General features: G+C 40.9%; 1 protein-coding gene across 7 annotated transcripts in view; it reads left to right on the top strand.

Annotated features, from left to right (window-relative positions):
• Positions 1 to 15272, top strand: part of marchf2 (membrane-associated ring finger (C3HC4) 2) — an 87037-nt gene that overhangs the window by 55168 nt on the left and 16597 nt on the right. For all 7 annotated transcript variants that reach the window (XM_072244672.1, XM_072244670.1, XM_072244665.1 and 4 more), the window contains 3 exons: positions 5741 to 5964; positions 14100 to 14295; positions 14967 to 15176. In XM_072244672.1, the coding sequence (XP_072100773.1) occupies positions 5741 to 5964; positions 14100 to 14295; positions 14967 to 15176 (630 nt within the window). The remainder of the gene's footprint in view (positions 1 to 5740; positions 5965 to 14099; positions 14296 to 14966; positions 15177 to 15272) is intronic.

The following is a 15272-nucleotide window of genomic DNA, read 5'->3' as shown; positions in this document are numbered from 1 at the left end:
AGGCACATGCAAGAAAATTCTGTACAGCGAAGATGATTTCAAAAATGAAATGAAAAGTTTCTAAATATCAGAGAAGTTACTATAAAGAGCAGTAATGAATGAAAACCTAAAACTCAATATTTGGTATGACTTTGCCTTTAAAACGGCATCAATTCTCTTAGGTACACTGTCATGCAGTTTTATAAGAAAATTGACTGCTAGGTTGTTCCAAGCATCTTGGAGAACATGCCATAGTTCTGTTGCAGACTTAGGCTGTCTTGCTTGCTTCTGTCTCTCTGGGTAATTCCAGGCAGCCTTGATGATGTTGAGATCAGGGCTCTGTGGAGGCCATAGCATCTGACCCATTACAATTTGCCTATCGCCTGAAGAGGTCAACGGCAGATGCAATCTCAGTGGCTCTTTGCACGGTTTTGGACCACTTGGATAACACAAGTACCTACGTCAGGATGCTGTTCATCGACTGTAGTTCAGCACTGATTACCATCATTCCCACAATCCTGATTGAGAAGTTACAGAACCTGGGCCTCTGTACCTCCCTCTGCAGTTGGATCCTCAACTTCTTAACTGAAGACCACAATCTGTGTGGAATGGTGATAACATCTCCTCCTTGCTGACGATCAACACTGGTGCACCTCAGGGGTGTGTGCTTACCCCACTGCTCTACTCTCTATATACCCATGACTCTGTGGCTAGGCATAACTCAAATACCATCTATAAATTTGCTGATGATACAACCGTTGTTGGTAGAATCTCAGATGGTGACGAGAGGGCGTACAGGAACGAGATATGCCAACTAGAGAAGTGGTGTCGCAGCAACAACCTGGCACTCAGCGTCAGTAAGGCAAAAGAGCTGATTGTGGACTTCAGGAAGGGTAAGACGAAGGAACACATACCAATCCTCATACAGGGATCAGAAGTGGAGAGAGTGAGCAGCTTCAAGTTCCTGGGTGTCAAGATCTCTGAGGACCTAACGTGGTCCCAACATATCAATGCAGTTATAAAGAAGGCAAGACAGTGATTATACTTCATTAGGGGTTTGAAGAGATTTGGTATGTCAACAAGTACACTCAAAAACTTCTGTAGTTGTACTGTGGAGAGCATTCTGACAGGCTGCATCACTGACTGGTTTGGGGGGACAGCTGCACAGGACTGAAAGAAGCTACAGAGGGTTGTAAATTTAGTCAGCTCCATCTTGGGTACGAGCCCACAAAGTACTCAGGACACGTTCAAAGAGTGGTATCTCAGAAAGGCAGCTTCCATTGTTAAGGATCTCCAGCACGCAGGGCATGCCCTTTTCTCACTGTTACCAGCAGGTAGGAGGTATAGAAGCCTGAAGGCACACACTCAGCAATTCAGGAACAGCTTCTTCCCCTTTGCCATCTGATTCCTAAATGGACATTGAATCCTTGAACACTATCTCACTTTTTAAAATATATATTTCTGTTTTTGCACAATTTTTAATCTATTCAATATACATATACTGTAATTAATTAATTTATTGTTTTTTCCCTCCTATATTATATATTGCATTGAACATACTGCTGCTGTTAACAAATTTTACGACACCTGCCGGTGATAATAAACCTGATTCTGATTCTGAAACAATATAAAAAAATCTAGGGTGCGTAAGACTTTTGCAGAGTACTGTACAGTATGTAATTCCTCTGGTTCCTGCAGTCCATTTCCATGCTTTGAAATAAAGTTTCCAGGGAACCACGCAAACGTTCAGTATAGAGTTCCAAGGTTCTGAACTGACATTGAAAAACCAGTGATGATTGGTAATAGATCTTAGAATGAGCATCCAGGTTGCAAATTGAGCTGAAGCAGAGTGCAGAAAAGAGTTGCTCTTTTACATTTTGTAGCAAGCAGCATTAATAAAACTTGTTTTGTGAGTGGCCAACAGCTGGTAAGCTTTGGACAAAGGTCACTGATTGCACTCAGCAATGCTTAAAAATGAGGATTAACAACTTTTGGCTGCACATTCATTGTTGGAAACATCAACTCATACTGCGAAGTGCCTGGTTGAATTAGCAATATGATTGAATTCTTAGGCCAATGAGTAATCATTGGCAATCTTGTCTCATTCCTGTTTTGTCAGTGTGTGTGTTCATATCTCGACACAGATGTTGAAATATTTAGTAAATAGCCACGGACTCTGTACTTTCCAGTCACGTCATGAGGGGCACATGAGGCACTCTGAGAATCAGTATCAGATGTGTACTTTTTTTCCTCTCCTTAAACTTAACAGATAATCATAGCCCACCCCGTATCCTCCTGAAAACAAAGTTTGTGCCTCTGATTACATTAAGATCTTATAATGTACGCTAAAGGAAACTGAAGAAACATTCATACTGGTGGTATTTGTTGGAAGTTGGAAGTGTAGCTGTAAATACTAAACTGAAATCAAAAGAACCAGAGAGGTGTTCAAGTCCCACAATAGCAGTCAAGGAATTTAAATTCAGTTCATTAAACAAAATCTGAATTTCAAAAATAAGCCAATGTCTGTAATAGTAATTATAAGGCTGTTGCACTACTATAAAAACCCATCTGGTTCACTGATCCACTTGGGAGAGGAATTTGGTGAACCTTGCCCTGTTTAGCCCATATGTGTTCCACACCCAATGTGGTTGACTCTTACTATAACTGCCAGCCAAAATCAGCCAGCAGAACATTTCATTAGAGTGCTGTTAGGAAGAATAATAAATGCAGGCCATAAAAGGTTAAAAATAAAACCAGATTACTATATACTTGCTTGTGGATAGAAATTGGGTTAACATACATGAATTTGAACAGAAACCTATAATGTCTAGATTGGGATGAATTTCTTTAAATAGTGTCATAGTCATAGAGTACTACTGCACAGAAACAGGCCCTTTGGCCCATCTAGTCCCCGCTGAACTATTATTCTGCCTAGTCCCATCAACCTGCACCAGACCATAGCCCTCCATACCCCTCTTATCCACGTACCACTCCAAATTTCTCTTAGATGTTGAAATCAAATCTGCATCGAGCACTTCTGCTGGCAGCTCATTCTACATACTCATCACCCTCTGAGTGAAGAAGTTCCCCCTAATGTTCCCTTAAAAACATTTTACCTTTTACCCTTAACCCATGACCTCAAGATCTGGTCTCACCTAATGTCAATGGGAAAAGCCTGCTTGCAGTTACCCTATCTTTATCCCTCATAATTTTGTATACCTCATTTCCTGTGTTCTAGTGAATAAAGTCCTCACCTGTTCAACCTTTTCTTATAACTCAGGTCCTCTAGGCAACATCTTTGTAAATTTTCTCTGCATTCTTTCAATCTTAGGTGTCTTGGCCTGAAACATCGACTGTATATTCATTTTGATAGATTCTGCCTGACTTGCTGAGTTCCTTTAGCATTTTGCGTGTGTTGTTAGTGATATATTTCCTGTAGGTACAGTAGGTGACCAGAACTGGATACAATACTCCAAGTTAGGGTTCACCAACGCCTTATACCACTTCAACATAACATCCTAACTCCTGTACTCAGTGCTTACACTTATGATAGACAATGTGCCAAAAACTCTGTTTACAACCCTATCTACAACACTTTCAAGGAATTAAGATCTGTATGCCCAGATCCCTCTGTTCTACTGCACTCCTCAGTGCCCTACCTCTCAATGTGTAAGTCCTACCCTGATTTGTCCTCCTAAAGTGCAATATTTCTCATTTGTCTGCATTGAATTCCATCTGCCATTTTTAAGTTAGTCCTTACGAAGGGTCTCGGCCTGAAACGTCGACTGTACCTCTTCCTAGAGATGCTGCCTGGCCTGCTGCGTTCACCAGCAACTTTGATGTGTGTTGCTTGAATTTCCAGCATCTGCAGAATTCCTGTTGTTTGCCATTTTTAAGCCCATTTTTCCAGCTGGTCCAGATCCTGCTGCAAGCTTTGATAGTCTTCCTCACCGTCCTCAAATCTCGTTGTCATCTGCAAATTTGCTGATTCAGTTTACCATATTATCATCCAGATCACTGATAGAGATGACAAACAACAATGGACTCTGCACTGATTCCCGCAACACACTACTACTCACGGGCCTCCAGTCAGAGAGGCAACCAATGTCTAATCCAATTTATTACCTCATCCTGAATGCCTAGTGACTGAACTTCTTGACTTCCCATGTGGGATCTTGTCAGATGTTTGCAGTTATTCCTGTCCTGTCTTGTATTCTCATTTCCCAAGCCATCTTGCAACTAACATATTGTAAATGGCTATTTAAATTGTCTAAAGCAAGACTTAACAATAATTTTCATAAAACTTTTTGATAGTCTATCAAATCTGGTCACCTATTTTAAAATGTTCTTTTAATATGATTAATTATTGTCCTGTCCTGTCATGTAACACAATGAAGAAGAAGAAGAAAGCCCTTAACTCCGAGTGGAGTCATCAGGACGCTGTCGTGACGGTGCTTTTTTAGCAGGCTTTCTTATTTTTATGAGGCCGAGTTGCTAGCTCGACGCTCAACCCAGCACAGATGGAAAGCGTGCAAGGGAGCCGGCTGGATTCGAACTTGGGAACCTTCGCTCCAAAGTCCGGCGCTGATGCTACTACGCCACCAGCCAGCTATGTAACACAATACTAGAACTAAAATGGACACACTGGAATCCAGAGCTGAGTTCCTCCAGAAGTTTGTATTTTGCTTCGTTTGTTCATTATGTGCTGTGTCTCGATTGTGGTTTTTTTATGACAATTATTGTTCTTTGCAAATTTTTCTACAGAGGTGGTTTATCATTGCTGCCTTCTAGGCAGTGTCTTTACAAGACGGGTGAGCCCAGCCATTATCAGTATTCTTCAGAGATTGTCTGCCTAGCATCAGTGGTCACATAACCAGGACTTGTTATATGCACCAGCTGCTCATATGAACTTCTACCACCGGCTCCTACGGTTTCAGTGACCCTGATTATGGGGCTAAGCAGGTGCTACACCTTACCCAAAGGTGACCTGCAGGCTCGTGGATGGAAGGAGAGCCTTATACCTCCTTTGGTAGAGACATATCTCCACCCTGCCACCCCTTGTTTCTTATACCTGATCTAAAATGGCTGTTGATCATTGATTCTTGGACATAACATTCTTAAAAAAAACATGCATTCTGTTACTTTTGTAAATTTGGTATTGTGAGTATACATGATGATTAAATCCTTTTATTCCCTCAGTATGATTGCATTGCCATTATTGAACATTTGTCTAATCCAATCAATTTTAGATGATTGAAAAATCTTTTTGATTGGTGCTAAATTTACAACTGCCTTTATTCCAAAAAATTGTCTTATAATATTTAGTGTTCTCTAAAAGAGAGCTGATCAAGTGGATTTTTAAGTGGTATTTATTGTAATGTTAACACAAACAATAGTGTGACATATTTCAAGGCAGGACAAGGTGAGGGTTCTTAGTATTCATGATCTACAGAGACAACATACGTATATAGAACACAGAACAGTGAGGCACAGGAACAGACCCTTTGGCCCACGATATATGTGCTGACTGTGATGCCAATTTAAATTGCTTATCCGCCTGCATGTGGTTTCTCTCTCTCTATTCCCTGCCTGTTCATATATCTGTTTAAATGCTTCTTAGACACCTTCCAAGAAACCTTAACACATGGATGTGATGGTAATTATGATCTTTTATTGAATGTCTTCATCATTAGTTCTAATAAGGCTTGTGGTTGGGATAAATCAATTTAGAATATCACGGTTTATAAATTCTGTTTTTTAGATGCGTGAAAGTGGGAGTCTGTCCCAGTGGCATTTACTCATTGTTGCCATGACAACGGGTGACTGCTGTCATCTCCCTGGTTCTCTCTGTGATTGTGCTGCCAGTGCTGCCTTTTCTAAGACGGTAGCAACAGCCGATGTGGGTCGGCCTCAGTACATCACGCAAGTGACAGCAAAAAATGGCCGTCTCCTGTCAACTGTGGTGAAGGCTCTAAGTACACAAAGGTAAGTGAACGTGCGCCGCCAAAAAATGGGAATACATTTCTCTCTATTTGTTCTTGCCATCTCACAGTACGACAGAAAAGAAGTGTTATGTTTAGCAGCTTTATAGGTAAATTAACTTTTTCTGTCTGGAACTTCTTTCTGTGCAGTTTACCTGGAAGCCAAATTAACATGTTGGCTTGAGATCTTTTTTGCAAACCAGGGTCAACTATGTCATAGAAACAAAAAATGCTAGACATCCTCAGCAAATCATGTAGCACCTGTGGCACAGAGTTAGGTTTCAAATTGGAGACCCTTCTTCAGAAGTGGGGGAGGAATTTTTGAATAAGTTTTTTAGATACAAGAACATGAGAAAATGGGAGCAGGAGTAGGCCATCAGGCCCCTCAAGATTGTCTCACATTCAAAATGATCATCATGGATCTATGCTGGTCTCAACTCCTTACAGAGAACCTGGGTAAAGGATTAAAAGTAATAAGGGAATTTCTGTGATTGGGTGGGGCTAGGATTGCAGTTAGGATGAATTTCAATGGGAGAGAGGGTGACAAAGAAACGTAGTGTATTGTGAGTAGCAGGTCAGCATGTGTTAATGAAGAAAGGTAAAAATTTAATAGATGAACTGAATTGAATTGACTTTATTACTTACATCCTTCACATACATGAGAAGTAAAAATCTTTACGTTACGTCTCCATCTAAATGTGCAATGTGCAATTTATAGTAATTTGTAATAAATAGTATGTACAACAGGACTGTCAATATAACATAGAAATACAATTGTATCAGTGTGAATTAATCAGTCTGAAGAAGCTGTCCCGGAGCTTGTTGGTCTTGGTTTTTATGCTGCGGTACTGTTTCCCGGATGGTAGCAGCTGGAACAGTTTGTGGTTGGGGTGACTCAGGTCCCCAGTGATCCTTCAGGCCCTTTTCTCACACCTGTCTTTGTAAATGTCCTGAATAGTGGGAAGTTCACATCTACAGATGAGCTGGGCTGTCCACAGCACTGTCTGCGGAGTCCTGCGATTGAAGGAAGTACAGTTCCCAGTGATGCAGCTAGTCAGGATGCTCTCAATTGTGCCCCTGTAGAAAGTTCTTAGAATTTGGGGACCCATACCAAACTTCTTCAACCGTCTGAGATGTGCTTTTTTCACCACACAGCCGGTATGTACAGACCATGTGAGATCCTCAGTGATGTGTATGCCGAGGATCTTAAAGCTGTTCATCCTCTCAGCCCTAGATCCATTGATGCCAATAAGGATTAGCCTGTCTCCATTCCTTCTGTAGTCCACAACCAACTCCTTTGTTTTTGTGACATTGAGGGAGAGGTTCTTTTCTTGACACCACTGTGTCAGAGTGATGACTTCTTCTCTGTAGGCTGCCTCGTTATTATTTGAGATTAGACTAATCAATGTAGTATTGTCAGCAAATTTAATCAGCAGATTAGAACTGTGGGTGGTGACACAGTCATGGGTATACAGAGAGTAAAGGAGGGGGCTTAGAACACAGCCCTGAGGGGCACCTGTTTTGAGGGTCAGAGGGGCAGAGGTGAGGGAGTCCACTCTTGCCACCTGCCAGCAATCTGACTGGAAGTCCAGGATCCAGCTGCACAAGGAAGGGTGAAGGCCAAGGTCTCTGAGGTTCTTGTCGAGTCTGGAGGGAATTCTGGTGTTGAATGTTGAACTGTAGTCCAAAAACAGTATTCTCGCATAAGCATCCTTCTTCTCCAGATGTGTAAGGCTGGTGTGTAGAGCTGTGGCTATTGCGTCATCTGTCAATCGGTTGTGTTGGTAGGTGAATTGTAGCAGGTCCAGTGTGGGTGATAGCATGCTGCAGATGTAGTCCTTGATCAGCCTCTTAAAGCATTTGCTTATTATTGAAGTGAGTGCGACGGACCCCATCGTTCAGACATGTTACCTTGGTCTTTTTAGGTACAGAGGATGAGTTCAGATCAGATAAATGGCTACTCTTTGCATGCAGTTTCTGTGGGAATCATCAGATATTCCCATTTAGGACTACTACAGCTTAATTCTGAAGTCACAGCCATGGGTATTTCAGTAAGCAGCATCATTTTAAGACGTTTTAAAAAATCTATCAATATTCAAAATCGATGGATCCCAGACTGCAGACTCAGGTCGCGAATGCAGTTCCCCCTTTTTTAAAAAAAAAGGAAGTGGGGACAGTGCGCTGGACATGATTGAAACACTGAGGCCTGAGACCTCCAGTTCTAGCTATCCTGCTCTCAAATGTACAGCCTGTGGAAAATAAAACTGAAGATCTCAGAGCAAGATTACTATAGCAGAGGGACATTAGGAACTGTTGTGTACTTTGCTTTACAGAATCATGGCTTTCCCCTGCCATTTTGGATGCAGCACTGCACCTCAATGGCTTCACCTTTCTCCCCAAAGACAGGACAGCTCAGTCTTTTAAAAGTAGAGGAGCTCAAGTATGCTTTACATTTAACTCATTGTGGTACACAGACATGGCGGTTCTGTCTTAGTCCTGCTCACCTGACCTGGAGCATCTAACAATTAAATGTTACTGTTTTTATCTGCCAAGAGATTTTCTGCCATCATCCTGGTAGCAGTGTACATTCCACCTCAGTTTTCTTCCATCATAATGGTAGCAGTGTACATTCCACTTCAGGCAATGTCAGTCAGGCACTGGAGGAGCTGAGCACAGTAATCTGCAGGCATGAAACAGTGTATCCTGATGCCTTCCCTATCATTGCAGAGGATTTCAACTAGGTTAGCTTGAAGAAGTCTCTGAACAATTACCACCAACGTATCACCAATGGAACCGGAGGAGTCAACACACTTGACCACTGTTACACCACGGTCAAGAATGCTTACCGTGCCGTCCCACACCCACACTTTGGAAAGTCTGATCACCTGGCTGTACTTTTATTCCCAGCATAAAGGCAGAGATAGTAGCACCAGTGTTGAGGACCAAGAAGGTATGATCAAGGGAGACAGAGGAGTGCTTACAGGACTGCTTTGAGTTGGTGGACTGGACAATATTCAGGGATTCATCTTCGAATCTGAATGAACGTGCCACAGTTGTCACCAACTTCATCAAGACCTGTGTGGGTGAGTATGTGGCTTTGAGAACATACCAGACATACCCAAGCCAAAAACCACAGATGAAACAGGAGATTCGTAATCTGCTGAGGGTCAGGTCTGTGGTATTCATGACTAGTGATCCAGAACTATACAAGATGACCAGGTACAACCTACAGAAGGCTATTTTAAGAGCAAAAAAAATTCTGATTGAGGTTAGAAACAGAATTGGATGCACATCAACTCTAGCAGGGGTCGCAGGTCATTACTTCCTACAAAGCAAAACCTAACATTCTGAATGGTTGTGATGCTTCACTCCCGGATAAGATCGACACCTTTTAGGAACACTTCGAAAGGGAGAATAAAACTACACAGGTGCGAATCCCTACAGCGCGTAGTGACTCTGTGATCTCTATCTTGGAGGCTGATGTCAGAATGTCTTTCAAGATGGTGAACCCTCGCAAGGTGTCAGGTCCTGATGGTTTACCTGGTAGCACTCTGAAAACCTGTGCTAGCTAACCAGTGGGAGTGTTCAAGGACATCTTTAATCTCTCACTGCTGCAGTCAGGGGTTCCCACATACTTCAAAAGAGCAACAATCATTCCAAAGCCCAAGAAGAGCAGGGTGAGCTGTCTCAATTACTGTTGCCCAGTGGCACTTACATCTACTGTAATAATGTGTTTTGAGGGGTTGGTCATGGCTAGAATCAACTACTGCATAAGCAAGGACATGGACCTGCTGCAACTTGCTTCACCACAATAGGTGAATGAAATCTCAATGGCTCTCCATTCTGCCTTGGATCTGGACAAGAGTAATATTTACGTACATCAGGCTGCTGTTTATTGATTACAGCTCAACACAATTATACCCTTAGCTCTAGTCAAAAAGCTCCAAAACCAGAGCCTTGTACCTCCCTTTGCAAATGGATTGTTGACTTCCTCACTGGGAGACCACAGTCTGTGCAGATTGGAAATGGCATATCCTCCTTGTGCAACACTGGTACACCTCAAGGATGCCTGCTTAGCCCACTGCTGTACTCTTTCTACACCCACGACTGTATAGCTAGTCACAGCTCAAACACCATCTATAAATTTGCCAATGACACATCTACTGTTGGCAGAATTTCAGATGGTGACGAGGAGGCATACAAGAGTGAGATAGACCTTGTTGTGACAGCACTCAACCTTGCTGGTGTCAGTAAGACCAAGGAATGAATTGTGGACTCCAGGAAAGGGAAGTTAAAGGTACATACATCAGTCCTTATTGAGGGATCAGCAGTGGAAAGAGTGAACAGTTTCAAGTTCCTGGGTGTCAACATCTCTGAAGATCTATCATGGGCCCAACATATTGATGCAATTACAAAGAAAGCATGACAGCTTCTATATTTCAGTAGGAGTTTGAGGAGATTTGATATGTCACCAACGCGCGCAAATTTCTGCAGGTGTGCTGTGGAGAGCATTCTAATGGGTTGCATCTCGGTCTGGTATGGATGAGCCATTGCACAGCATTGGAAAAAGCTGCAGAAAATTGTAAGCTCAGCCAGCTCCATCATGGGCACTAGCCTGCCCAGCATTGAGGAGACCTTCAAAAGGCAATGCCTCAAAAAGGCAGCATCCATTAATAAGGACCCCGATTACCCAGGACAGCCTTCTTCTCATTGCTATTATTTAGGAGGAGATGCAGCAGCCTAGAGACGCATACTCAGCATTTCAGGAACAGCTTCCCCTTCGCATCAGATTTCTGAATGGACAATGAATCCATGAACACTACCTCACTATTTTTCCCTCTCTTTTTGCACTACTTATTTAATTTAATTTTGAAAAATATTGTAATTTATGTTTTATTATTATGTATTTCACTGTACTGGTGCCATAAAACAACAAATTTCATGGCATATGCTAGTGATATTAAACCTGATTCTGATTCTTTAAGCCTCTTGTGGGCCTCGTTCTAGCAGTACCAGTGGTTCACAGATAGATCAGAATGACAGTGGGCTGGAAAATGAAAGAGCTTAGGATCACCTAAACAGACTGAATGCAGGTGCAGCATAAAATAGATATCCAACAGCATTTGGTTCCTATAATCTAGAGGAAATCACAAGGCAGTACTCTAGATTGGGAGATTTGCTAATGAATTGCTACCTCATTTGACAAGACGACTTGGGTTCCTGGATGGTGAAAAAAGAAAAAACAAAATAACAGGTGTTACATCTTCTGTGGTTGCATGAGGAAATCCCGCTGGACAGTGAGTGGTTAATGAGGACGTATGATAGAGTGAATTTGAGAGTGGCAAAGGGAATGGAGTTTTTGAGATGCCAAAATAGGAGGGGGAAGCAGATTGTCTGGTGGTGGAATCTTGCTAGAGCTGACAGATATGGAAAAGGATGGTCTGTTGAATGCTGAAGCTGCTGAAAGGTGAGGACCAGAGGTCAGGAAGATAGAGGATGAGAGCTGAAACGTGTGAAATAGATAAAATGAGACCAAGGACTCTATACTTTCCTCTGTGGCTAAGGGGAAGTCATAGTCTGGGAGAAAGAAAGACATTACAAAGAGGCCTGTGTGAAAAGTCTCATTGCAGCAAATACAGTGAAGATAGTGGAAGTGGGGAAAAAGGAATGGAATCCTTACAGGGAGCACAATAGGAGGATGTTTAGCCACGATAGTTTGGAAGTCTAGTAGCAAAGCAACTTCGCATTCTGATGGCGAGATTGTTTCTTTTGTAATTGGACTATGAGTTGGTTTGTTGATGAGGTAAACTCGTGCTTTAGTTGTTGGAAAGCCTACTGTGCTTGTAGAGGTTTATGAGGGCAGAACTCATGGTTATCTTCATACTTATGCAGCAAACTTTTGGCAGGACTGATCAAAAGCATATCCCACAGAGTTTTCAGCAGCATAATGAGGAATCATGCAACTCCCAAGGAGGAAGAATAGTCCTGGAAAAACACAAATTATGGCTGTTTTCATTTTCTGGTGGAGCTGTCAGCTAAGGTCCAGATATTTAATCTCCTGAAAGATACAGATATTTGAAATCATAACATCCTTTATGGTCTAGTCTCAAGTATTGAGAAAGAAATCGAGGCATTTCAAGAACATGTTGAGAGAACTATCTCAACTTCTGCCTCATTTTCTGACCTCCGCATTGAAGATTGGAATACAATCAGAATTTCCAAACCCCTTACATTATTAACTGATTTTTCTAGGTATGTACATTTTATCTACATTGATCAATTGTAACAGGATTTGATTTGGGAAAGGTGTGGAGAGGAGGGGGAGATCGATTTTTTTTCTCCGCAGGATGGTGGGTCTGTAGTGGAATATCAGAGAAGAGAGTTGGCTTGTGTCACTTGGGATCTTTTCTGGTTTTGCACTGAAATTTGGAAAGGTAGCTAGATAGAGAAATGTATAATCATGCTAGTGCATTTTAACTTTCATATTTTTTTAACAACAACTACAGCTAGAGGAGCAATGATCAACATATGAAAGAAATTCCGTAATATTCTTTTAAATAAATGTTTTTTGGATACATATTGATTGATCTGAATGGTTTCTGCTCATGAGCTCTTACTTAGTTTCCATCAGTTTCTACTGCAGATGCTGAAAATCCAGAGACCCTTTATCAGAATGAAGGTCTTTATCACCAGGAGTCTGATGAAGGGTCGCAACCTGAAACATTGACTGTTTATTCCTCTCCATAGATGCTGCAAGACCTGTTGAGTTCCTCCAGCATTTTGTGTATTGACATAAGCTTGATTTTTTTTCTCTTAGCAAGGCTAAATGTGGGATTAAATATCTTTTAGTCATTGCAAAATCCATTTGTATTTTACATAAAATATTGCACAGTGTTTTCCTGATCCAGTTAAAAAGCTCCAAAGAGATAGCATTAAAATGTATTTTATAGGAGAAGGGGCTTAGGGATGGACTTTCAGAGTTAAAAGTACAGTCACCCGACGAAGGAGTAGAGAGAATTGTAGGTTATACAGAGATCGGAACTGCAAGGGTAAAGAAATCTTAAGAAATAGCTAGAGGTCCTGGTTAGATTCGGAGACAGGTTTTAAAATCCTCCAGTTTTACAATCAATACCTCTAATTTATTTTAATATTTTGTTGTGTAGTACCAAAATTAATTCCAGACTTTGTTGAGAACAGCTATAGAAAGTGAATTTTATCATTTTTAATTTTTTTTTGACTAAATATGACCAAGATTTGAACACTGAGCTGAATTTATTATACAATTACAGCTCTAAACATTCCCGCTTGGCAAGCACTCTGGATGCATTTTGCAGTTGGCTAGTGGGTGTTTTTTCATACTAAATTGTATTATTTTACTTCAGGAAGATGTGATGCTTTTCTTATGGTTTGCACAGACTTGCTACAAATTGGGCTGAAATTTGAATGCTATGGGATCTAACCTTTACATTTGCACTCGAATTTAGAAGCTGCATTCATTCATAACAAAAGATGCCACCAATATTTTAATTGTGGTAGTACAGGGAAGACCACATTGAATGTAATTAACCAGTAGAGCAATATCTTTAAAAGCTAAAAATCTGGAAAAAGTCAACAGGTCAGGCAGCATCTATGGAAAGAGAAACAGTGAACAATCAAAACCAGGACTCTTCATCAGCAATGAGAAAGAAAACACACTAGCTTTAGGCATCAGAAAAGGGTGGGGAAGGATTTGGAAAGAACAAAATCTGGTGTCTCACTTCATGCTGGTCCTTTCAGATTTTATTGTAACTTTTAAAGGGGCGTTTATATGAGAAATGATACGTTTTGATATTCTGTCAAATATTTGTTTCTTGCCTTTTGCTGACCAAGTTTGTCCTTGTCAATATCTCGCATGGACGGGAATAAAGACATTGTAATTTAGTGGAGAATGTTAAGTGTACTTGTGAAGCTTAGGCAGTTAATAAACCTTTTCAGAACATAAGATTATGTTACAGCTTAGAACACTTAGCTTGGAACTTCATTTCATAAAATTGGTTAGCTAGATACTGTATTTGGTTCTGTCTACTGCATACTTTGCAATAGAAAGCAACACGCTTTTTAAAAAGCATGTCATAGTAAAATATATTTGTTTGTTTCCAGTGATGGACCAATCTGCCGGATATGTCATGAGGGCAACAACCTGGAAATTTTGCTTTCACCTTGTGGTTGCACTGGAACACTTGGAGCAGTTCACAAAACCTGCCTAGAGCGATGGCTTTCATCTTCTAATACCAGCTTCTGTGAACTATGCCAGACTGAGTTTCTGGTTGAGCGGAAGCCTAGACCTTTGAGGGAGGTAGGTTTAGGATAACGATGATCTGGTTCATTATTGTACCAGTATTTGAAATTTATGTCTCAATTTTTTTTTACTGGTTTTACTGTACATTCAAATTTGATGATAAATTTCACCTCTGAGAGATTTTTATGAAGTTTATCAGGCTTTAAAGACTAAACAAAATTAATGCTAACATGCATGACAGTGGTTTGGCAGTTCCCCACTTATTGACGAGATCACCAAGGCTACAACAAACCTAATTAAGCTGGAGGAATTTGGTAACCACATCACACCAATTTATATCCTTTGAGTTGAAGCCAAATGGTTGCATGGTATTTCGTGAGTAGGTAGAAATTCATTCTTCTCCGCCTCATTTTAAGGTCTGAAATTTTTATTATTAAGCTCTCTTGAACTGCAAATCTTGAATTACGGAGATAATAACAATTCAGTTTTTTGGACATGACACCAATGTTAGAAGAAATTGTGTTGATTGAAAGCTATCAATAATTCAATTTGTGGCATATTTTACGACAGGTTTATTTAGCTTTTTACCTGTGACTAAATCATGAACTCAAACCACAGATTTATGCTTTTCTTAAGTTTTTTTGCCATCTACCCTATTATTACAGATCAGGAATCTTGCATGTGACTTGTACATATTTGGTAGGTAATGAAGCTCTTCTGTTTTTCAGTGGCTGAGAGATCCAGGTCCAAGGAATGAGAAGAGGACATTGTTTTGTGACATGATTTGCTTTCTTTTCATCACTCCACTAGCAGCAATCTCTGGCTGGCTTTGTTTGCGAGGGGCACAGGATCATCTACAATTCAACAGCCGTCTAGAAGCAGTTGGACTTATTGCACTCACTGTGGCACTTTTTACCATCTATGTCCTATGGACACTGGTAAGTAGGAGTTAACCAAGGTTAAACATTACTGAATTATTCCACTCATATAATCTCACTCATTTTGCTAGGTTGAAAGAAATACTTCTCCTTTTC

Source organism: Mobula birostris, chromosome 26 (genome assembly GCF_030028105.1).
Source record: "Mobula birostris isolate sMobBir1 chromosome 26, sMobBir1.hap1, whole genome shotgun sequence".
NCBI lineage: Eukaryota > Metazoa > Chordata > Chondrichthyes > Myliobatiformes > Myliobatidae > Mobula > Mobula birostris.
This window is presented reverse-complemented; position numbering and strand designations above follow the sequence as displayed.